This window comes from Eriocheir sinensis, chromosome 4 (genome assembly GCF_024679095.1).
Source record: "Eriocheir sinensis breed Jianghai 21 chromosome 4, ASM2467909v1, whole genome shotgun sequence".
Lineage (NCBI taxonomy): Eukaryota > Metazoa > Arthropoda > Malacostraca > Decapoda > Varunidae > Eriocheir > Eriocheir sinensis.
This window is the reverse complement of record NC_066512.1, coordinates 1,547,218-1,571,415: the sequence shown is the minus strand read 5'-3', so window position 1 is coordinate 1,571,415 and position 24,198 is coordinate 1,547,218. Positions and strand designations below refer to the sequence as shown.

At 42.5% G+C, this 24,198-nt stretch overlaps 1 protein-coding gene across 8 annotated transcripts in view; it reads left to right on the top strand.

Moving 5' to 3' along the window:
• Positions 1–24,198, top strand: part of LOC127007891 (uncharacterized) — a 212,392-nt gene that overhangs the window by 121,616 nt on the left and 66,578 nt on the right. For all 8 annotated transcript variants that reach the window (XR_007760681.1, XM_050879351.1, XM_050879345.1 and 5 more), the window contains one exon: positions 6,335–6,439. Coding sequence is in view for 7 of the 8 variants with exons in the window: in XM_050879351.1 (XP_050735308.1) it covers positions 6,335–6,439 (105 nt within the window). In the remaining variant the exon portion in view is untranslated. The remainder of the gene's footprint in view (positions 1–6,334; positions 6,440–24,198) is intronic.

Here is a 24,198-nt window from a genome sequence, read left to right as displayed (position 1 = left end):
TTTTGTATATGGGGACCACTTTGGCCCTCCGCCACTCCATAGGCACTGTACCAGTTGTTATTGAGCATCTAATGATGTCATATATATATATATATATATATATATATATATATATATATATATATATATATATATATATATATATATATATATATATATATATATTTATATATATATATATATATATATATATATATATATATGTGTGTGTGTGTGTGTGTGTATAAGTTTATTGCTTTGTAAGTGGATTTTTTACCAAGTTATTTTTTTCCTCTCGGGTTGATCTTGATGTTGCACGTAACCATTGTGTTTGACTCACTGTGCTGAGGACTGTTACGTCTTCCTTTGTCCCGCCTGATGGTGAGGATGGAGCTAATCTCATCTGTTGCCCCAGAAGGAGATTTTCATGCCCATTTACGATGCACTCTTTCTTTTTTTGTCAAATAATGTCTTCAGAATTTTTAGGGAATGATTTCTAGCAAAGTCTGTAAGGGTTCATCCTTGTTCATGATGTGAATCTGCCATGATTCCACACCATAGTTTCTCCAGCAACTTTTTCCCCAACCTTATCATTGAAATCACCCATGATCACATGACAGTGAGCAGGCCTTCCTAGTAACTGTTTGCTCGTATCTGGAAAACTTGTCAACATCATCGCCTCAGCCAGATGTTGGGGCACTCACTTGAAATATCTTGATTGTTTCAATGAAACCAATGCTTTGTGTGTGGCCATTTATACTAAAGAATTCAACCAAGTTCTTTTCCAGTGTGAACCCAAAATCCTATTCTGTATTCCTGCCTGCTACTCCAAGCTTACCTCTCCACTAACTTGCACGGCAGCCCTCAAGCTTTTCTGTTCCTCACCAACCCATCTCTCCTCATTGAGTCCTACAGAATGATGTGTGAGAGCTTTTATTTGAGTTCTAACAAATCAGCTTTTGTTTACAAAGTCCATGTCTTGGGAGTGCAAAGATTCGGTAGCCAACAGTGGCCTGGGCCCGGCTCTGGATATGCTGTGCCAAAGTGACACGGATTGCCACCGTAATCAGCTCCTTCTTCCCTGCTGGGTACTGGGGGCCACTGATTGAAACTATTGGTCATGTATGAGAGAGGCAGTCCCACACAGCTGGCTAATGGCATTGTGGTGTTGAGATACATTAAAGAATCAGAACGACACATTCAAGAGGGATTCACTGAGAAAAGGTAATTCCGTGAATGCCCAGCTCCCTCGCCTCTTTACTTTCAATACCAACTTGGGGCCGCTTTCACAGTCACTTTTGTTTGTTTTGATCGTTACCAAAGAGCATAGCTGGGCACGATAACAGAAAACCTTATTCCCGATAACCGATAACTGATCATGGAAAACCTTATTGGTGATAACCGATATTCGTTAACTGGAGAGACAAATATAGGCGAGAACCAATAACCGATACCCGATATAAATCCACAATTCCGATACTAGCTAGCGATAAGTCCGATAGGCAAAAACGATACTATATTGATATTTCTAATAAAAAACAAAGATGAATTCAAATTTTCATTATCTGTATTTTAGAAAACTTACAAAACCTGAAAACCACACGTTGACACGTACCTATGGACAGTAATACTAGAAACGCCTGAACCGGTGTTGTGTTATTTGGTGTCCCACCGTCACAAGCTGGCGCTTTTGTTTACAAACACTGGTCTCTCGTGAACTGTGCATGCTCAGACCAGCAAGCGTAGACCTGTACAGTCTCACAAAGCTTTTAATCAGAGAGTTGAAGGCTGAAACAGACATACAGTACCACTACCACCATCCCCGCTGTTTCTAGAACGACACTCTGTACGAGTTGTATTTATATGCACGGAGTGTCATTCTAGAAGCAGTGAGGATGGTGGTACTGTATGTCTGATTCAGCCTTCCAGCAACTCTTAATGTGTTAAAAAGCTTTGTGAGACTGTACAGGGCTACACTTACTGGTCTGAACATGCGCAGTTCATGAGAGACCAGTCAGTGTTTGTGAACAAAAGCACCAGCTTTTGACGATGAGACACCAAATAACACAACACCGGGTGCCTTCAATACCATGGCATGCTCACAAACGAATATGGAATGTCAAATTTGAGGTAATGAATAATCATTTTTTGAGCAAAGTTAAATGATTTTTCTCTTTGATATATTGATTTTTGAGTAACATAAAAAATAACATAGTGTATTAATATTGATGATCTAAGTATGAAATCTCTTCACCGAAGATATTTTATACCCTGAAGTTTTTTCATACAACACCGGGCGCCCGGGCCACGCATGCGCAGTAGGGAGGAGACAACTTTTTTTTTTTTTTTTTCAGAGCCGGAAAAAAATAGCGATTATTGCTAGTTTGGTTACAAAAGTAACGAAGATACTGATATATATTTTAAATAAGTAGCGGATGGCCGATAACCCGATTTTGTTATCAGCGATAAAGTATCGCGATAACTTATCGCGATAACGCCCAGCTGTGCCAATGAACAGCAATCGCAGCTACTGACAAGAAATCCGCTTTCACAGTCGTCTTTCGCAGCACTGTTTGTTTGCATCAGTACCAGAGATTGGAAGCTCTGGTAACGAAGCTCTGGTAGCCGCGGGGGCTCCCCAGTGGAGCTTACCAATGACATAATTAGTAAATAGTACAAATTCTTGCTCTCAAGTGGTTATATTATTTCTTTAAATGGATGTAAAAAAAAAACACAATACAGCAATACGTTGCACGGCTTCAATGGTAATATGAGAAAACAATTAGAAAACTTTGAATGACATGAACTCACTTCACCTGCTGACCAGTAAATGTCCTGCTGAGAATTTTAATTTGATTGATTGATTGTTTATTGTTGCAAAATACACAGCAAAGGAGAAATGAGGACTTTAATACTTGTCACCATTATTCACCCGTTGTGATCAAACTCTCGTATCACTCTAGATAGCCTCACATGTATGCGTAGGGCATACATATAATGAAATCAGCCCTGCTGTTATGTAACAGTGTCAAGTCTGCTAAATAAGTGTGAATAATGAACAAATGTAATGAATATACAGTAAACCCTCGATATAATGGACTAATTGGGGGGGACCTTAGTCCGTTAATGGCAAAAGTCCGTTACAAGCGGCGAAAATAAAAAGTGAAATGTAAAATAATACCAACGTGCTTATTAAACATATATATATATATATATATATATATATATATATATATATATATATATATATATATATATATATATATATATATATATATATATATATATATATATATATATATTTTTTTTTTACTGTGTATGTTGTTGTGTACGTTGTCTGTATAGCCGCTTAGCAAACTTGGCGATGGACTGCGAGGCACTGAAGCTGACAGGGTGGCAGTGGGGCCCTGCGGGGGGCTGTATTGTAACGGGAATGGGCAAAATTTTACAAGTGCGTCAATCTCGTACTGGCAGACGAAACTTTTTTTTTCTTCAGTTTTCGGTGTTATGAAATAATCAGATAACTCTGTCACAAATCATAAGTGATTGACTTTTCAATGCCTGTTGTACACACCTGCTGCAGCCCGCATCTGTAGCCGCAAAATAACTCGCAGAGAGAGATGATCAAGCTGCTTACTGATCCTTTCTTTCACACAGCGCTCACAATGATCACAGGTGGACAGACTAGAGCAAAACCAGGCAAATTAATGTTTTCCTGCCATGCATTCCCCCAGCGCGCATGCGTGGTGGAGAGCAGAGAAACTTATTTCTGCGAGGAGATATTTCTCGCGACACCGGCCCACCACGCCGCCGCCATGTCCCATCTCGCGCTGTGTATTTCCACGCCCCACACCGTGACGAATAATTTTACTAACCAAACATAACTTACTCTACCCTACCTAACTGGGGGGATAGCTCCCCTCTCTCCCCTAAAGCTGTATCAGCATCGACACTCACAAACACTAGGGTATTATCAATATGCATTTCTGAATTGATGTATATGACTTTCTTGTGGTATAAATACATCCTTCATTTGAATGGAAACCACGAGAAGGAAAATATTTCATCAGGGGGCTGAACAAGACTACGGTAAACCAAGGACGGGGCAGCAGGTAAAGGGAGGAGGGCGAGGTGGCCAGCAGACGCTAGAGTAGTTACCGGAGGCGGGTGGTTCAAAAATTATTCTCGGTCGGACCCCGTGGATTTCTGACTCTCTGACCCTGTCCGTTATACAGTAATCCCTCGTTTATCGCAGGGGTTAGGTTCCAGAACCCTCCCTGATAGGCGAAAATCCGCAAAGTAGCGACGTTATATTTATTTTATTATTTATATATTTCATATAATAATTTTATATATATATTATTTATATAAGCATGCATATCTCTGTGAATCTCGCCTCAGCCCGTGTGAACAAGGTCACGCAACCACTAGTTTCTCGAGAGATTCAAAGTCGGCTACATTTCACGGGAAACTCATCAAAATTCTAGTCAGAAACTCAGTCACCATCATGTCGGTTACTCGTGTGGTCAGTAAGTTGTGGTCACAAGAAGAAGAAGAGCGCATCAGCTGTTCGGTTCAGTAGCTCTCCACGTGTTTATTCCAGCATTGCAAAGAGTTCACGAAACTAGATAAGTTTGTAGTACTCATGTTGAGCAGGTCTTGGACTTTAGTCTTGTTCAAGTGTAGCCACTGCCTCATCCTGTCTGGGTCCTCACTGCCAAGTTCTCGAGCATTTAATGGTAGCAAGCTGTAACACACTCTCCCTTTGTCTCCGAGCTAACCACTCACGAACCAACAAATGCTAAGGTCGCTGAGCCAATCAGCGCCCAGGATACAGAACACAGTGCTCTGGTTGGTCGCCTCCCATCCATCAGCCAATAGTGTGCCGTGTACGATCACACGTGGGCAAACTAGCTCAAGCGGAAGCGGCTGTAGCTGCGTTTTATATACGTGCGAGTCTTTGTCTACTCATCTCTTGTACGCTACGTATTTTATTTCAATCCAATATTCTGTTTATATGTTCTTATTAACATTTTCTTTTCTTTTTTATATTGTTTACAATTTTTTAGGCTAGAAAATGCTTCTTTTACGGCAAAATAAGTAAAATAATAAATATATTAAAATACCTCTATACTGCAAAATCCCGCGATATAGCGAAAAATGCACGATACGAAACTGAATATTTACAATTTAAAAATCCGCGATACAGCGAGACCGTGATAAGTGAACCGCGATATGGCGAGGGATTACTGTATCTGAAATCCATTATAAGCGGGTCCGTTATATCGAGGGTTTACTGTATATAGGTGAAGAGTCTGTCTCGCTGACATCTGCTAAATAATAGAACTTTAATACTTGTCACCATTATGAAATAAATTTTCACCTATTATCCCTTGGAAATAATAGGCTATCAGCAGATTTGAGTGGTGTATTACAGCGAGACACTCCACAGCTAACTCGGACTAATAGGGGAAAGGTTGGTCCGACAAACGCGAATGTCCTACATAGACGGATGTACCACCCAAAAAACAAAGAACCTCAAAAGCAAAGCTAAAATATATTTAATTATATTAAACATGTTACAGAACACAAGGTAATATACTGCATGCAAAGACACTTGTTTTATACTCAAGTTAGTGACCTTCCTCCTCACCCCACTTGGTCTTGAAGCTCTTAAGGATATGTTGGCTCAAAAAGTCACACATGTTCTTCACAATCTGGCTTGAAAATAGTAGAAATAACAGCAGCAACCACAGGGTGCTTGAGACGCTGCGATGAAAACAACATGGACCGACAGCCACCTGACGGTCAAAGTCTGTACTGCCGGGCGCAACCAGGGCGGGCAGTTCAACTCGGGCTTTAGTCTCTGGGTCGGTCAGAGTCCGACTTTGCTCAAAATCCGAGTTACCGGGGTCCGAGTTAGCGAGGCTCAACAGTATATATTCTTCACAGTTATTCTTTATATATATATACTTTACGTTTACTCTTTTTACGTTTATTTTTCACATTTATCCTTCATAATCCTCCGCTCAGCTGTTGTAGTGTTGACATCTCCCGCTGCTCCGGCACACCAACACTGCCGAATCACGCGCCTTCGTCTTGTCATGATCGTTATCACGCTGGTAGTTGTCGATACCATGAAAACAGTGACTGTGAAAGTGGATTGAGGCGATGGTAATGGCTCCTACCAGGATGGTAGGGCCTTTGGTTAGGGTGCGTACCAGACGACTGTGAAAGCGGCCCTAAGTCACTGGGTTATATAGCTTTCTTACAGGAACTAGGAGCTACAAAAATTCTTTCCCCCATCTTTCTTTCATCCCATGTCTTGAAATGTAGCACAACCTTACTGTTCCAGGGATACGAAGATTCATGAAGGCCCTGGAGAAGGATGCCAGGACCTATGAGTCAGGGCTGATGGGTCAAGCACAGCCACCTGCAGCAGAGACACCTGTGCTTGAAGGTACGAACCCACACACACACACACACACACACACACACACACACACACACACACACACACACACACACACACACACACACACACACACACTCACACATACACACACACACACACACACACACACACACACACACATACACAAACTTGAACAACTAAGGGTTTAAGCATGATGTACACTTACATAGATGGGATAATACCTAGAAAATTAGAAATACAAGATTACCTGAAGGAAAAGGCACCCAAGATTGTGTGTTTAATGGAAACAAAGTTGAAAGAGGTAATTCAAATAGTGTTTGATAATAATTAAAAAGTATACGAGACTTACCTCCGGTTAGTTGAAGTATGCTGGAGTTTTATGAGTCAAATCACCTCTGCCGTAGTGGAGATTTCACATGAGATAACGCTGCCGCTCACCAGCTGTCAGACTTTGTAGTAACGAACACCCACATGACACTAACTAACAAAAACTGATCATAAGTACATCAATTAAAAACAAAAGGGTGGGAAGTGGAGGGCATGTGAAATCTCCACTACGGCAGAGGTGATTTGACTCATAAAATTCCAAGCATACCTCAACTAACCGGAGGTAAGTCTCGTATACTTTTTAATTTTACCTCGTCAAATCACCCTCTGCCACGTGGAGCATTCCACATGAGGCTTTAAAGCCATGTGGGTGTCGTGCCTATACCAAATGACCCCACCTAAGAACTGTAGGAAGGGATCATAAAACTATGATGTCACAACTGTAATCTTCATTGAACATATAGGTGGATAGATCACATGATACATAATTGCCCTAACAGCATAACTTTTACCCAACGTTGCATGTAATGCATAATAACCAAACCCAAAATATAATTCACATGCATAACCCTGCATAATGGCAGTGAGTCCCTATCCATATCCACACTGTGTCCTAACCATATGGCATCCCAAAGTAAGTAAAGAACAGTACCAAAAAAGTGTTACAGGAGCTACACGAGCACGGCCTCCTGAAACGGGTCCACTTCTGGCACAATGTGCTTGTCATAAAATTTTGCAAATGTACTTTCCTGTGTCCATCCTGCTTTAGACATAATAGAAGCAATAGGTACTGACATAGCCTTGGCCTTTGATACTGCCGCTGACCTAACACTACCCGCTGTAAACTTGGTTGTGTCTACTCCCGACCTTTGAAGCATTGCCTTAACCCGCCGGGCAATGGTGTCCTTAGTGACAGACTTGTGTGGCCTAACGTAGCTGAGGAGTAATCCATCATCATCTTGGGAAAGCCCCCGTCTGAGCTCCTCCGTTCTTGCTAGGTAATGCTGTAATGTAACACATACACATAAACTAGAGTCCCTGGAATAGGCTTGAAACTTAACTGAACGGACATTAAACGTGGGCCTGCACTGCTTAACGTTACCCCTTAACTGAACTGAAATAGAATCTTGTTCTATGCGAATGCCATTTTTAACCAAAAGATGTAAAGTTTGAACTCTTGCAGCTTGGGTCAGTGCCATTAACATAACAAGTTTAAATGTCAAATCCCTAAGGGTTAGTGTATGCAACGGGTACATAGATTTCAATTCCCTCAGAACTGGTTGAACGTCCCATGTTTCCGTGTATCTAGGTAAGGGTGGTCGCAAATTAAATACTCCTTTCATGAACCTGAGGACCAAGGGGTGATTACCCGCTCTGCAGCCATTCACCACAATGCCTAATGATGAGAGAGCACTTCTTGCCGTGTTGATGGTTTCATAACCCACATTCCTGTTAAAAGTTTCAGACAAAAATTTTTTAATGTTTGAGACAGTGGGATTAAAGGGACTAACGTTCCATTTATCACAAAATTGTGTCCATTTCTTAAGGTGCGGTCGGTATTGTTTCTCGGTACCTGGTTTCCAAGAGGCCAAGATGATGTCTGTACCCGCCTCAGAAATTCCTCGTTCTCATAAGTGCTCCCTGAAAGTAAGCACGCCATCAGTTGTATGTGGCGCATGATCGGGTGCTCCTCCCCCGATGACGGGTGTACGAGCACCGCTTTCTTCTGCGTAATGAGGCGAGGGTAATCGATGAGCATCCCGAGCAATGTGCCCATCCATGGTTGTGATAGCCACAGGGGAACAACCATCCACACTCTCGCTCCTTCTGCTTTCAACTTCTGCAGGCACCTAGCAATTAATGAAAATGGTGGAAATATGTAAGAGCTTGAAACTTGCCCAACTTAAGGAGAACGCATCCAAATGTGTTGCCCCCGGGTCTGGTTTCCAGGAGCAATAAGAAGGTACTTGCTTATTAAGCCTAGAAGCAAACAAGTCAATAACTGGTGTACCAAACACTTTACACAACTGTTGGAAAATACGTTCATCAAGTTTCCATTCATGCCTGTCGTTAACCAAGCGTGACGCCATGTCTGCCAGTGTTAACCTTACCTGGTATATGTGAACACGTGATCCAAGCATTTGAATTTAGGCACCATTCCCAGATTTTGGTAGCAATCTCATTGCAAATGATAGACTTTGTACCACCCATTTCATTCACATACGTCATTGCAGTGGTGTTATCACAGTAAACTTTAATGTGTTTTCCTGTAAGTACTGGTGTAAATCCTTGCAACACCAATAAAATAGCTTTAAGCTCCAAAGCATTAATGTGCAATAACTTTTCTGCTATAGACCAACTACCAGAAATAGACTGACGATTCACGTGGCCCCCCCAACCTGTGGTGGAAGCATCAGTGTAGATGTCAATGTCAGTGCCAGGACGAAAAATTTTCCTATCTTGTGTCGAGATGTTGTCAATCCACCATTGAAGGTCTGTTTTCATTCCTTCTGTAATTTTCATATAACTATTGAAGTTACCTTGTTCACACTGCAAAGCTGCAATTTTTTCTGCTTCTAATTGTCTATAATGCAGCTTACCCAGCTCCACCGCTGGAAAGGCAGCTACCAAAAGACCCGTAACCCTAGCTACTTCTCTAATCTTATCTCTACTTTTGTTCCTAAGTTTCTCACATGCTTGAATGACTTTCAGAATCCTGCGTTCAGGTAAAGAAATGGTCATAGTATTAGTGTCAATGATGTTCCCCAATGGACTGAGTGGGCTTCAACACTGACTTTTCTACATTGATGCAAAACCCAAGTCTCTGTAGTAATTCAGTAGTATCAGTGACACAAGCAAGACATCCTGTCTTAGACTTGTTACAAATCAGAGCATCATCAATGAAACTGGTAATAGAGTTGCCCTTTCCTCTCAGTGCAGCAAAGACCGGTTTCATCAATTTAGTGAAAATTCTAGGACCGTCGGAAATACCATTGGGTAGATAAGTAAACTGGTAAATGTTGTCCTCCCACTTAAAACACAAAAATTGTTGTTGTTCTTCTGCAACCTGCACAGTATAATAAGCATGTCTGAGGTCTACTGAAGCTAGGTAGTCCCCTTCATTGACCAGTCTAATGGCTTGCTCAAAGTTCTCCATTTTAAAGTGCTTATATGGTATGTGTTTGTTAAGTTCTTTCAAATTGAGCACCATCCTATACCCACCATCTTTTTTCGGTCTCAAGAAAATGGGGGAAAGAATTTGCTCCTTCCTTCTCCGTGTATGAACAATAACATTGAGCTCCAAAAGTTTCCTGATCTCATCATTAATAATTGCCTGTTCTTCTAAATTAAACTTATACGTTAACTCACGTAAAAATAAATGCCCAATGTCATCAACATTAATGTTCAGGTGACAGTGCTGCACCATGTCCAAAATTACAGGGTCATTGGTAATTTTCTGCCACTCATGCAAAAAGTAGTGCAGCCTGCCTGCTACAAAATTTGTACTAACCTCACTTATTGTCGGGGCCTTTGGTGACCCCGACCTTTGGCGTTTTTTGTCTCTGCGTCCTGGCGTGACAAGTACAGCCTCTGGCCCCCACGGAAACCCCACCTCTGCGGGGCGTAGGGCTGGAACCGCGCTGCATGGCTCTGAAACGTGGTTTTACCCCAGAAGCTTCCGGGCCTGCCACTGGCGGATTTCCATGGGAAAGGAGTCTTCTTGGTAGTGATCTTATTTTTCAGTTTTTCAGTTTCCTCGATCTGCTTGGCTGATTGAGACACATCATCACCAAACAAAAACCGGGTCATAGGTACTTTGTCCGAACACAAATGGGCATATTTCTGGTTAATCTCACGCTTCATAACGAAGCGCCTCGCCAGGTTGGTCCTATGGTTAGCATGACCCAGCAGCGCCAAGGCACCATTAATCTTGCCTACTTCCTGCGCAACCACTGGGTTCCCAACATCCTGTGCCACCTTATCCAGCACTAAGAGGGACTTGGTGATAATAGAACCCGCAGAAATAATAAATCACACGCTGAACACGGTGAAGAAACGTCCGAACACCACGAGAACGTACCAGCAACTGACAGCTGGTGAGCGGCAGCGATATCTCATGTGGAATGCTCCACGTGGCAGAGGGTGATTTGACGAGGTAAAATTACAATGTATGGAGGAAGGATAGGAAGGGTAAAGGTGGTGGAGGAGTGATGATAGTGACGAGGAAGGAGGTATTAGTGAACTCAGTAGTATATGGAGAGGGAAAGGCGGAAATAGTGAGTGTTAACTTGGAGAACAACAGCAGAGAAATGATGACGGTAATAGCAACCTATGGACCACCAAGAACAAACTCACGGAACAGAGAAGCATATGAGACCATGGTTGAAGATACCATTCACAGTCTGAGTCGTTACTCAAAGCAAGCAAAAGAGTCTTGTTAGTCGGGGACTTCAGCTGTAAGGAGGGAAATTGGGAAACATTTGAAAGTGGAGGAAGTGAAACGGCATGGGGGGAAAGGTTTATAAGACTGACTATGGAAAACTTAACCCGGTAGCAGCAGGGATTGTGTTTCTTAATGGTCCCTTTAAGCGAGAAGAATGAGAAAAAATCACCCCTCACACAAACCATTTCATAATATATATCAAAGCATTTGTGATCAGATTTTGGGGGGTTTATATCATGGCACAAATTTGGCCCATCTCTGCTACACGGTAAAGGCACAAATTTGGCCATTGCTGCTACCTGGTTAATGATGCAGTGGGTGATGGAGAACACAAGATACAGGACTGATGACAATCCAGCGAGACTGGACCTGGTCCTGACAAAGGGAATGCACTTGTTAAATGAATTAAGATTGTGTGTCCCCTGGGAAAGAGTGATCACGTGATAACAGAGATGGAAACAGAGGAGGAAGGCACTGAGGGGGACGAATCATATAGAAGAAACAGGAGAAACTACAGCAAGGTGGACAAGGAAAATCTTAAGAAATATTATGGAGAGCTAGACTGGGAAAAGTTGAAGAGTGCAGGAAAAGTATGATGTTTTATGGATGTGAGACAGGAATCATGTCCCATTGTGTAAACCCAAAGAAAGAGGAAAGAAGGATTGGCTCAATGCAAGATGTGCGATGCACAGCAAAAAAGAGACAAAGCGTGGAAGAGATTGAAAAGAAGTAAGAATCAAAGGAATAAAGAAGATTTTGAGACAGCAAGAAATGAATACATGAAAATAAGGAGAGAAGAAGAGAAAGGATATGAAAAGGATATTGTTGAAAAGTGCAAGGAAGAAGCTAAACTGTTTTATAGATTCATAAATGGAAAAATCAAAGCAAGGGAGAAAGACTGAAAGATGGAAATAAGATACTCAAAGATCCTAAAGACATGACTGAGCTGCCAAACAAGAGGTTCCAGCAAGTCTTTACAAAAGAATCACAGTTCAGTGAACCACAAGATGACAAGATAATGTTCAATGGATGAAGTCATTCTAACTGAAGAGGGGATGTATAAAGCAATGGAGGAGCTGGAGAGAGGAAAGCAATAGGACTGGATGGAGTCTCAGGCTTTATATTGAAAGAATGCAGAAATCAGCTGGTTGGACCGGTACATGATATCATAAAGTGCTCAATATCAACTGGTAAAGTACCAAAGGAGTGGCGGAGGGCTGAGGTGGTCCTGTATATAAAAGCGGGAAAAAGGAAGAACCTCTCAACTACAGACCAGTATCATTGACCAGTGTACAGTACCCTCTCGAGTTTGGCACTATCCAAGTTTCGTGATCCACGAGTTTTGCGGTTAGTCCTAAATTCTTACCATCCTGACTTTCGCGCATTATCACCCTGAGTTTCGCGCTGCTTTGACTCGTATGGGTCACGTCTACTTACCATCGGCGTCACGCACGCTACCTTAAAAGGTAGTATCACACTGGACGTTTTCCTCCAAACATTTTGGCTATGGCAAGAGAGAGAGAGAGACTTATTAACACGTTAACCGCGTTTGAACTTCCCGCTGCCTCCTCCCTGTCACGTTTGGTTCAACTCGGCGCTGCCTCAATACCACGTGAGCCCCCGACTCAAGAGGAGGTGTGTAGCTTGACTCTGGTTATGAGCCCCTCTCGTGAAAGGTGAGATAGAGAGGATGAAAACAAGGAGAAGGGTGTGGGGAGGGAGGGTCAGAGAGGAGAGTCAGGTCAGGGCTTTGGTTAGGACATGACCTGACTCAGATCAGGTCATGTCCATACCTGTCACACACACACACACAGAAGGTGAAATGAGAAGGATGTGGGGAGGATGGGGCAGAAAGGAGAGTCAGATCAGGGCTTTGGTCAAAACATGGCCTGATTCAGGTCAGGTCAGGTCCTGCCTTGTCACTCACACACACACACACACACGCATGGGGCTCACAACCCTGGAGAGAAGAAGAGAAAGAGGAGACCTGATAGTGGTGTACAGGGTGGCGAGCGGGGTGGAGAATCTGGACAGAGAGGACCTGTGTGTGTGGAGCAAGAGAGAAACGAGAGGACATGGAAAGAAGTTGAGGGCGACCACGCAGGCTTAGATGTGAAAAAGTTTAGCTTCCCAAACAGAAGCATTGAGCTGTGGAATGGACTGGAGGAGGAGGTGGTTTGTGCAAGAAACATTCATGATTTTAAGGAAAAGTTGGATAAGAGAGGATATGGAGACGGGACAGCACGAGCGTAGCTCTTTTCCCGTATGTCAAAACTAGGTAAATACACGCAGAGAAGGGGAATGAGAATGGTGTGGGGAGGGAGGGGCAGAAAGGAGAGTCAGATCAGGGCTTTGGTCAGGATATGACTTGACTCAGGTCAAGACATGACCTGACTCACCCTTCTGCCCCTTCCTTCCCCACCCTTCTCATTTCCCTTTCTGTGTGTGTGTGTGTGTGTGTGTGTGTGTCATGACATGACCTGACCTGACTCTCCCTTCTGCCCCTCCCTCCCCACACCCTTCTCATTCCCTTTCTGTGTGTGTGTGTGTGTGTGTCATGACATGACCTGACCTGACTCTCCCTTCTGCCCCTCCCCCCCCACACCCTTCTCGTTTCCCCTTATGTGTGTGACGCACACCCGGAAAAGTTGCTGGTTGCCCAAGCTGCCGCCAACGCGGTGGGAAGAAAAAGGCCCAGTGTGACACCAGCTTATGGACAACCGACAACTCGCTCCCGGATGGGCGTACAGGCATTGCCAGTAGCCACAACGGTTAGAGGAAAATGACCAGTGTGACACCGCCTTAAGACAGTGAGGCTGCTGATTGGGTGAGTGCCAGTGATGACGTCATCGAACTCCCAACAAATCACAAGCGTGTTTTCATAGCTCAGCCAATCGTAAGGCTTCATCTGTGGCTTTAAATGACCCGTTCTCACTTCCTGTTTTTTCCTTTTTCCAAGGTATGTATTTTGAGGGAATAAAGGAGGAAAAAAGTGAGCTCCGGGGGGCAGCATGAGCCAATTATAATGGTGCCACTATAAACAGTTGCGTGCACCATGACGGGCTTGGGGCCGACCATCAGGCCCAGATGGATAGTCTATTTGTGCCATAACCCACATGTTAAAAAAAAAAGATCCACGGGTTGGAACAAATTAGCGCTTTTACAGTGTTTTCAATACCTTGAGTTTTGCAATCTTCGAGTTTAGTGCTATACCTTCAGAACGAAGCGAGCGCGAAACTCGAGAGGGTACTGTAGTTTGTAAAATATGCGAGAAAGTGATAAAGAAACATTGGACAAAATTTCTTGAACACAATATAATTACCTGTCATGTCATGTAATGGAAATGGGAAAGAGTGAAGGGAGACCAAAATGGATATACAGTAATCCCTCATTTATTGCAGGGTTTAGGTTCCAGAACCCTCCGTGATAGGCGAAAATCCGCGAAGTAGCGACCTTATATTTATTTTATTATTTATATAATTTATATATTATATTTTATATATATATTATTTATATAAGCACGCATATCTCTGTGAATCTCGCCTCAGCCCGTGTGAACAAGGTCACCCAACCACTAGTTTCTCGAGAGATTCAAAGTCGGCTACATTTCACGGGAAACTCATCAAAATTCTTGTCAGAAACTGTCACCCACATGTCAGTTACTCGTGTGGTCGGTAAGTTGTGGTCACAAGAAGAAGAAGAGCATTGCAGCTGTTCGGTTCAGTAGCTCTCCACGTGTTTAGTTCAGCATTGCAAAGAGTTCCCTGAAACTAGATAAGCTTGTAGTAATCATGTTGAGCAGATCTTGGACTTGAGTCTTGTCCAAGTGTAGCCATTGCCTCATCCTGTCTGGGTCCTCACTGCCAACTTCTCGGAGCATTTAATGGTACCAAGCTGTAACACACTCTCCCTTTGTCTCCGAGCTAACCACTGACGAACCAACAAATGGTATGGTTACTGAGCCAATCAGCACCCAGGATACAGAACACAGTGCTCTGGTTGGTCGCCTCCCATCCATCAGCCAATAGTGTGCCATGTACGATCACACGTGGGCAAACTAGCTCAAGCGTAAGCAGCCGTAGCTGCGTTTTACATATGTGCGAGTCTGTGTCTACTCATCTGCTGTACGCTACGTATTTCATTTCAGTGTAATATTCTTTTAATATGTTCTTATTAATACTTTCTTAATCTTTTTATATTGTTTACAATTTTTTAGGCTAGAAAATGCTTCTTTTACTGCAAAAAAAGTAAAATAATTGATATATTAAAATACCTCTATACCGCAAAATCCTGCGATATAGCAAGAAATCTGCGATACGAAACTAAGTATTTACAATTTAAAAATCCGCGATACAGTGAGACCGCGATAAGTGAACCGCGATATGGCGAGGGATTACTGTATAGAATGGGAGATGGAAAATTAATAAAAGTTCATGAAGAGAAAGACCTGGGAGTGACAATACAAGATAATCAACAGCCAGAGTCATGTAAATAGAAAATTCGGTGATACGTATAGAATGGTAAGAAATACAGTGGTACCTTGTGATTCAAACTTAATTGGTTCATTTGGGCTGTTCGAATTGAGAATGTTTGAATTAGGAAGCAATTTATCCCATTGAAATTAATGTAGAAAATAATAATCCATTCCAGGCCCCAAAATCCTCATGTTTTTTAACATTTTTATGGGTTTATGTTGTGTGCCCTGTGGCCAGATCACTCAAATATTGTCAGCCAGATATATATTGTCAACTAAATATTGTCAATACATGTAAATGCATTTTGTGAGGGGAAATGGAGGAGAGAGAAGGGAAGGACACAGACGTAAGGTCATGGAAAATATCCCACTGATTCACCGGCGCTCTGCACAGATTTCCCGGAGTAAAATGTTCAAAGGCCGTCCTGGAGATGGGCCTTGTGTGTATCTGTGTGTGTGTGTGTGTGTGTGTGTGTGTGTGAGAGAGAGAGAGAGAGAGAGAAGCCTATCTCTCTCTCTCTCTCTCTCTCTCACACACACACACACACACACACACACACACACACACACACACGTCGGTCAGCTGCCGACCTGTGTGGACGCGAGTGACGGAGCTCTAGGAGATTTTAGTTTTTTAGCTTTTTAACTTTTTTACTTGTAACGTTTTAGCTCTTTTACCCTCCTGGCACTGGGAGGACATGGGAGGACGGAGCACCAAGGGATTTTAACTTTTTAACTTTTTGACTTTGTGACTTTTAACATTTTAGCTTCTTAATGTTTGCCTATTTTACCTATAACCTGTGACATACGGGGGAGGGCATTACTGGCGCTAGTTCCGGAAAGAGGTTGGGAGGAGGGGAGGAGGAGAAAATGTTATATTTGTGGAGACTGGAAGGAAAACAATGGAGAACCGTAACGAGCCCGAGATGGATCTGTTTACGCCGCCATCACGTAAACAACAGCTGGTTGCGGATTTCTCGGGTTTCAAGGAAAAGAACAGTGAATTGCAAAATAGATTATTGCAGAGAAGAATGAAAGGGTTGGAGAGTGATTTTGAAGTGGTGATGAAGATGGTGAGTGAGTTGAGAAGGGAGAAAGAGGAGGACAAGAGAAGGATAAGTGATCTACAAGCAGAAGTGGTAGAGCTTAAGATTCAGATAACAAAATGCTCGGAGGGAATAAAGGAAAACGTGGATTCGGTGGAAAAGATGAATAAGGAGCGGAATAAGTGGGAGGCGAAGCGAAGTGGAGCAAAGAGTCAAGAATTTGGAACAGAAAGTTGACAAAGATGGTGAGATGATGCAGAGTGGGAGTGTACAGAGCTTTAAGGAAATTGTGGAGCAGCAGTTGGAGGAGAGGATGGCTGAGAAGGTGGTGAAGGTAATCAAAGAAAATGAGGCGCTGGTAAGAGGCACGGTGGAGAAAAAGAAGAGTGTCATTGTGTTCGGTGTAAAGGAGGAGAAGACCCCAAACAAACTGGAGAGGGAAAACATCTTGAAAGATGTAGTGAAGAAGATTGTACGGAGGGTACAAGAAGAGGGAAGTGACCTGGTGAAAGAAATAGATGACTGTCATAGGATTGGAAAATACAATGGAGAAAAAGATAGACCAATTAAGATTCAATTCAAGGCACAGAGCGAAGCAGAAGAGGCCCTGGCAGGAGCTTGGAAGCTAGCGGGAGAAGAGGACACCAAAATGATGTGGCTGAGGAAAGATCTGAATGAACAAGAGAGAGACAAGTTGAATGAACTCAGAGGTGAGGTTCGTGGTTTAAATGAGAAGAGATCAGAAGAAGAGAAGGAGTTTTTTGGAGAGTAATGGATATGAAAGTGAGGAAGTGGTTCATGGTGACGAGAGGAAGGAGACAAAAAGTCTAACAGGAAAGGAGGAAGGATGGAAAGTGTCATATACGAATATTAATGGAATAGTGTCATCATGGATAGAGTTTAACAACTATTTGACAGACAGAGAACCTGATATTGTGGGGCTGACGGAAACCAAGTTGTGTGACCCAATTGAGGTGGTGGGGATTGGAGAAGGTGCATACAGTATATGGAGGAGAGACAGAAAGAGAAAACGGGGAGGAGGTGTGATGTTGATGGTAAGGAAAGGCATTAGGGTGGAGGAGGTGATTGAGGGTGAAGGCTTGGCAGAGGTACTGAAAGTGGAAGCTGTGGGTGCTGAAGGAGGAAGGAGGCAGTATGTAGTAGGGTATGTGCCACCAAGAACCAATGCATGGAAGGCCCGAGAATATGAACAAATGATACAAGAATAGTGAGTTGCCTGGATGGAATGTTAGGAGAGGGTGAGAGAATAATTTTGATGGGTGATTTTAATTGCAAAGTGGTAGAATGGGAGGACTGACAGACGCAGGGAACAGAGGAGTCGTGGGGAGGAAGACTCCTGCAACTGGCAATGGATTAAGGAACATACTTGATTCGGGAAAGAAGGAGAGGCATCAGGACTGGACCTGGTTTTTAGCAAGGAACCGGAAGTAATAGAAAATATTAAAGTAGACTGCCCAATAGCAAATAGTGACCATGCGATTGTGGAATTTGAAGTAAAAGAAAAGAGAACGATTGACCGAAAAGAGGATCACAAAATAGGGAGAAGTAACTACTCTGAGGCAGACTTTGTTAATATGAGAACTTTTTTTGAGAATGTAAATTAGAGTAGGCTGTACAAAGCCAAAAGTACACAAGACAAGTGGGAGGAGTTTTTAAAGCTGTACAAAGAAGCCGAGAATAGATATGTCCCAAAGGTAACCAAAAAGGATGTTGGTAAAAAGGAGTGGTTTAACAAAAGATGCGAGGCAGCTAGAAAAAGAAAGGAGGAAGCCTGGAAGGGATGGAGAAGATGAGGAAGAATCAACGCGTGGAACAATTTCAAACAAGCAAGGAATGAATATACAAAGATTAGAACAGAAGAAAAATGGAAATATGGAAAAGATATAATAGACAAATGCAAAGATCAACCTAAACTATTCTAAAGACATGTGAACGGCAAATTAAAGAATAGAGAAACAATCGGTAAACTGAAAATGGATGGAACTGCATATGAAGACCCAGCAGAGATGGCAGAAGTAATGAACAACAGCTTTCATAGAGTTTTCACAAAGGAAGACGAATTCGTACAACCACCGGGCCAGGAAAGATTTACATAGATTTACATAGAAAATCAGACCACACAGACCCCATGGTCCAGACTTGGTGGTCTGTCCTTAAACCTAAGTGATTTTACATTAATCAGAAGACTCCAAAACGTTGCATTTCTACTCTAGTTGATATTAAGTTGAAGGAAGTGACGGCCGAGCTTATTTTTGAAGGAGTCAATCGTGTTACACTGGACCACTGACGGTGGGAGCTTATTCCATTCTCGCACTACAACGTTGGTGAAGAAAAATTTGGTGCAGTCTGAATTTACTTGTCTACATCTGAGTTTTACGCCATTGTTCCTCGTGCGCAAAGTGTCATCGATCAAAAACAATGTTGATCTGTCTACATTCGTGAAACCATTAAGTATTTTAAAACATTCGATCAGTTTTCCTCGGAGGCGACGTTTCTCAAGAGAGAACATGTTAAGGTAGAAAGCCTTTCTTCAGAGGATTTGTTGCGCAAGGAAGGGATAATTTTCGTTGCCTGACGCTGAACACCTTCTAATTTAGCAATATCCTTTGCATGGTGGGGAGACCAAAACTGTACCGCATATTCCAAGTGGGGTCTGACTATTCTGTTGTAGAGCGTGAGTATTACATGTTTATTCTTGAATACATAGTTTCTTTTTATGAAGCACTACATTCTGTTCGCTTTATTTGCTGCATCGATTCATTGCTGTGAGTATTTGAGGTTTGACGCGATTTTGACCCCCAAGTCCTTGACGCATTGAACGCTTTTGAGTTTAACGCCGCGCATTTCGTATTCGAACTTCTTATTCCTCGTTCCAACTTGAAGGACCTGGCACTTGTCTACGTTTAAGGGCATCTCCCATCTATCCGACCAAGCTGAAATTTTGTGCAAATCCTCTTGGAGGCTTTTCCTGTCTTCGTCAGTGAGAACCGAGTTGCCAATCTTTGTGTCGTCTGCAAATTTACTAATGCGGTTATTGAGTCCAACATCCACGTCGTTGATGTAAATAATGAAGAGCACTGGGCCAAGGACCGAGCCCTGAGGGACGCCACTAGTGACAGGCGCCCACTCTGAGTTAAATCCGTCAATCACTACTCTTTGTTGTCTGTTGCTCAACCAATTCGCGATCCATTGGTTTACCTGACCGTCAATACCTATTTGCTTTAATTTGTAAAGTAATTTATGATGCGGGACTTTATCAAACGCTTTCTGGAAATCAAGATAGGCTACGTCCAATGATTTAGTTACGTCATAAACAGTGAAGAGGTCGTTATGAAAGGTTAATAGGTTTGATAGGCAGGATCTTTTGTTTCGGAAGCCATGTTGTGAGTCCCCAATCAATGAGTGGCTTTCAAGGTAATTCACAATTTTGTCTCTAATTATGCCCTCAAGTAGCTTACCTACAACCGAAGTTAGACTAATGGGCCTGTAATTACCTGGTACTTTTTTGTCTCCTTTCTTGAAAATCGGTGACACGTTAGCCTTTTTCCAATCTGAAGGGACGATGCCTTGTCGCAAGGACATATTGAATACGGTTGTGAGGGAGGAGAGTATTTCGCTCTTTGTTTCTTTCAGCAGAGTTGGATATACTTTGTCAGGTCCAGGACTTTTATTTGTTTTAAGTGAATGGAGAGCTTTAAGGACTTCATCGGTTGTTATTTCAAAATTAGGCAATGCATGCTCGAGATTTACAATAGTACTGGTGTTGGTGGTAGCGAGAGGAAGACTGTTAGTATTAAACACCGAGGAAAAGTAATTGTTTAAGAGGTTTGCAATGTGTTGGCTGTCAGTCACTAGTGCACCGTCGCTGTTTGTTAAAGGTCCAATACCACTTTTGATCGCCTTTCTGTTGTTTATGTAACTGAAGAAAGATTGGATTATTTTTACAGTTGGCTGCAATATTTTCTTCAGATTCACGCTTTGCCTGACCTACTAGTCTTTTTACCGTAAGCCTGGCATCATTATAAAGTCTAATGTTTTCGGGCGTACTTTGTTCTTTCTTTAACCTGTAAAACAATTTTCTCTCATTGACTGATTGTTTAATTTCGCTATTAAACCACGGTGGGCTTTATTAGTGTTAATTCGCTTCTGCACAAGGGGACGAATGTGTTCTGCTGAGTGAGTAAGTGATTTTTAAGGCTTAGCCAGGCTTCTCACGTTGCCGTCATCTGATAGTTGTATTTCTGTTAGATTTTGTCGGATTTCTACGTTAGCTCTTTTGAAATTGGGCACCTTTACTTTATTTTCAGTCACTGACGATTGAGCTTTAATGTCGTGACGCAATAATTTATGATCGCAAGAACCGAGGTGTTCTCCTACCGTGACACTACTGATTAGGTTATCTTGGGTCGTTATAACAAGGTCGAGTATACTATTTTGTCGAGTTGGCTCAGAAACCATTTGGCTTAGATAATTTTCTTCTAGAAATTGATCATTCTATGTGACTAGCCTTCTGTACCTGACAGTGTCGCCCAGTCGATATGGGGAGGTTAAAGTCTCCTAATATCAGTGAGTCGCTGTTATTAAGTGACTGCCTTAAGACGCTGTACATTTCAAGGTCGTCATCAGTGATTGCCCGGAGGTCTGTAGGTGACAGATATATTTAAGTTGACTTTGCAATGTTTACCAAGACGCACAAATGTTCAACGTTACTGTTTCCCGGTGTTTTGTCATTGGGTTGCAAATAGCTTTTGACATAAAGGGCGACGCCACCGCCTCTACGGTTTACACGATCTTTGTTGAAGAGTCTGTAGCCATCTATGTTGTATTCGGAACTTAAATCAATATTTGTGGTGTCGATAAATGTTTCGGTTATAGCAATTATGTCAAAATTTTCTGTTAGAGCAAGACATCTCAGTTCATCAAATTTGTTTCTTAGGCTACGCGCATTGAAACTAAGGATTTTTAAGTTATCTAGAGGCTTAGTAATAGAGGTGGTGGTACTTGCGGGATCACGGTTACGGGTTTGTTGCGATAAAAGGAAGAGGAAGGGTTATGCAGGAGATACAGTTAACGGTGCAGGAGGTCAAGGAAAGCTTGAACAAGCTGGATGTAAGAAAGGCGACAGGGCCGGATGAAGTATCAGGGTGGATCCTGAAAGAATGTAATGAGCAACTTGCAGAAAAACTGCACTCCATAATGACCGCCTCCCTAAGTGAAGGAAAGGTACCACAGGATTGGAAGAGAGCAAACATAGTACCAATTTATAAAGGAGGAAAGAGAGAGGACCCATTAAATTACAGACCGGTATCACTCACTAGTGTGGTTGCGAAGATATGTGAGAGGCTAGTTGAAAACAGGTGGTCGGATTTTTTAGAAAGGGAGAGAATTATCTCGGATTGCCAGTTTGTATTCAGGAGAGGGAGATCGTGTGTCACCAACTTGTTATGTTATTACTCAAGCGTGACAGATTTGACCTGGATTTGAAAAAGGCATTCGACAAAGTGCCGCACAGAAGACTAATTTGGAAAAATAAAAATAGGGGTGGAGTGGGTGATGGACTGATTAAGGCTGGAGGACCTCCTAACTAACAGGGAAATGAGGACAATTATCAAGGACATAAGGGGAACAGGACAGCAGCCACTTTCCACACTGCTGAAACACACCATAATCCTAATAACTGTTTACCGGAGTGACCAGCCATGTGAGTTTGTTTGCAGACGATGCAAAGCTATTGAGACGAGTCAATGATGTGAAAGACTGTGAGGCATTGCAGAGGAACCTGGACAAAATATGGGAGTGGAGTGGTTCATGGCAGATGGAATTCAACCTTGGGAAATGTAAAACAATTGTTTGGTAGGAGTGGCAGAATATGTGAATATGATTATTAGATGGGAAGTGAGATGATATGCAGAGGAATGGAAGAAAAAGATTTGGGAGTGACTATCTCAGAGAACATGTCACCGGACAAACACATGAACAGGGTAACGGGACAGACTATGAATTTGCTGAAGAACATAAGGACGACATTTGTGTATTTGGACAAAGAGATGATGAAGAAAATAATAGTTACAATGATAAGGCCAAGGTTGGAGTATGCAGCAGTGGTCTGGTCTCCTCACAAAAAGAAGAACATAAGAAAGCTGGAAAGAGTACAGAGAGTGGTAACTAAGATGGTACCGGAGCTTAGGGATCGGACTTACGAGGAGAGACTCAATAGCATGGGGCTGACAACCCTGGAGAGAAGAAGAGAAAGAGGAGACCTGATAGCGGTGTGCAGGGTGGCGAGCGGGGTGGAGCATTTGGACAGAGAGGACCTGTGTGTGTGGAGCGAGAGAGAAACGAGAGGACATGGAAAGAAATTGAGGGCGACCACGTGCAGGCGAGATGTGAAAAAGTTTAGCTTCCCAAACAGAAGCATTGAGCTTTGGAATAGACTGGAGGAGGAGGTGGTTTGTGCAAGAAACATTCATGATTTAAAGGAAAAATTGGATAAGAGAGGATATGGAGAAGGGACAGCACGAGCATAGCTCTTTTCCATATGTCACAACCAGGTAAATACAACTAGGTAAATACACACCCTGAAACAATATAAAATGGGTGAAAGAGACATAAGTGTGGCTAAGGAAGAGGAAGACCTGGGAGTGACACTTCAGGACTCTTTGACGCCAGAAAACACACAAACAGGATACTTGGTGATGCAGATAGACTAATGCAGAATGTTAGATTTGCACTCTACTATATGGATATAGATGTGATGACAAGGATAATAAAGACAATGATCAGACCCAAGTTAGAATATGCAGCAGCTGTGGCATGGTCCCCACTCACAAAAAAAGGATGTAAAGAAAGTGGAAAGGATTCAGAGAATTGCAACAAAAATGGTTCCTGAACTCTTCAGATCTGCCATATGAAAAAGATTGGAATGCATGAACCTGCCAGCTTTGGAACAGAGGAGAGAAAGGGGAGACTTGATGATGTTGTTTAAGTTGATGAGTGGTATGGATAAGGTAGATAGAAAGGACTTGATGGAGAGAGCAACGGAGAGGACTGAGAGGACACAACAAGAAGCTGAGAAAGGGAACATGCTGGAGAGACAAAAAGAAACACAGCTTTCCTCATAGAAGTGTGGATTTGTGAAGCAGCGTGGAGGAGGAAGTGGTGGAGGTGAAGAGTGTCCACCAGGTGAAAGAAAGTTTTTTATTTTATTTTTTTTATTTATTTATTTATTTATTTATTTATTTATTTTTTACAGCTACGGAGACAGTTCAGGAGCATAATGAAAAAAATACAAAAAAGGCCCGCTACTTACTGCTCCAGAACAGAGGTTAAAGGAGTGTTCAAAATCAGAGGTCAATTTCTGGAGGAGAGGTGTCCTGATACCCTCCTCTTGAAAGAGTTTAAGTCATAGGCAGGAGGAAACACAGAAGAGGGAAGATTGTTCCAGAGTTTACCAGCGTGAGGGATGAAAGAG